This window comes from Monopterus albus, unplaced genomic scaffold (assembly GCF_001952655.1).
Source record: "Monopterus albus unplaced genomic scaffold, M_albus_1.0 scaffold154.1, whole genome shotgun sequence".
Lineage (NCBI taxonomy): Eukaryota > Metazoa > Chordata > Actinopteri > Synbranchiformes > Synbranchidae > Monopterus > Monopterus albus.
This window is the reverse complement of record NW_018128034.1, coordinates 1306321-1307340: the sequence shown is the minus strand read 5'-3', so window position 1 is coordinate 1307340 and position 1020 is coordinate 1306321. Positions and strand designations below refer to the sequence as shown.

The following is a 1020-nucleotide window of genomic DNA, read 5'->3' as shown; positions in this document are numbered from 1 at the left end:
CTAATTGCACTAAACAGCACCATGAAAAAGGAGAAATGCATCAAAATTCTCAACAACAACATCAGGCAGTCTGCAGAGAAACTTGGCCTTGGGCACCAGTGGACATTTCAGCATGACAACGACCCAAAACACACAGCAAAAGTGGTGAAGAAATGGTTAGCAGACAAAAATATTAACGTTTGCAGTGGCCCATCCAGAGTCCTGACTTGAATCCAATTGAGAATCTGTGGAGGGAGCTAAAGCTGAGGGTGATGGCAAGGAGACCCTCCAACCTGAAAGAGTTGGAGCTCATCGCTAAAGATGAATGGGCAAAAATACCAGTGGAGATGTGCAAAAAGCTGGTCAGCAATTATAGGAAGCGTTTGATTGCTGTAATAGCCAATAAAGGCTTTTCTATTAATTATTGAGAAGGGTATGAATAATTTTGGACATGCCACTTTTTGTTCAAATGTAAATAAAGGCTGAGAAATATTTTGTTTCACAATGATGCCTCTTGTTCATCGTATTATCTTTTGGGAGACGCCTGTGTCATTTCCTGTTTAAAAAAAAAAAAAAAAAAACTTGCTGGTTAAGTAAAAGTAACTTTAAGTCAGAATTTGCCAGGGGTATGAATAATTTTGGGCTTGACTGTATACTGTAAAAGCGTTGTTTGTGGGCAAGAACTGTCACATGCCAGTTGAACAGCAACATACTGTCTCACTTGTCACAGTTACATACCGCTATACAGTACCAGTTAGAAGGTCGGACACACCTCATTCCATAGTCGAGAGCTGGGCTGAGAGAATGCCAAGACTGTACAAAACTATTATAGCAAAAGGTGACTACTTTGAAGTATCTAAGATATTTAGCTTTGTTACTCTTCTTTGCTGAATTCCATCTGCGCTATTTCATAGTTTTGAGATCTTTTGTATTAATCTACACTGCAGAAAATAATGGAAGCAAAGAAAAACACACCTTTGACTTGTGGGCGGTCTCTAGCTGTGGAACAAGAGAGACAAACTGTTACTAGCACACTACCTG

At 39.6% G+C, this 1020-nt stretch overlaps 1 protein-coding gene across 1 annotated transcript in view; it reads left to right on the top strand.

Annotated features, from left to right (window-relative positions):
* The first annotated feature begins 251 nt into the window (after positions 1-251).
* The window catches only part of LOC109968592 (septin-7-like), a 29908-nt gene continuing 29139 nt past the window's right edge, over positions 252-1020 (top strand). The window contains exon 1 of the mRNA XM_020614953.1: positions 252-341. Coding sequence (XP_020470609.1) covers positions 252-341 — 90 coding nt within the window. The remainder of the gene's footprint in view (positions 342-1020) is intronic.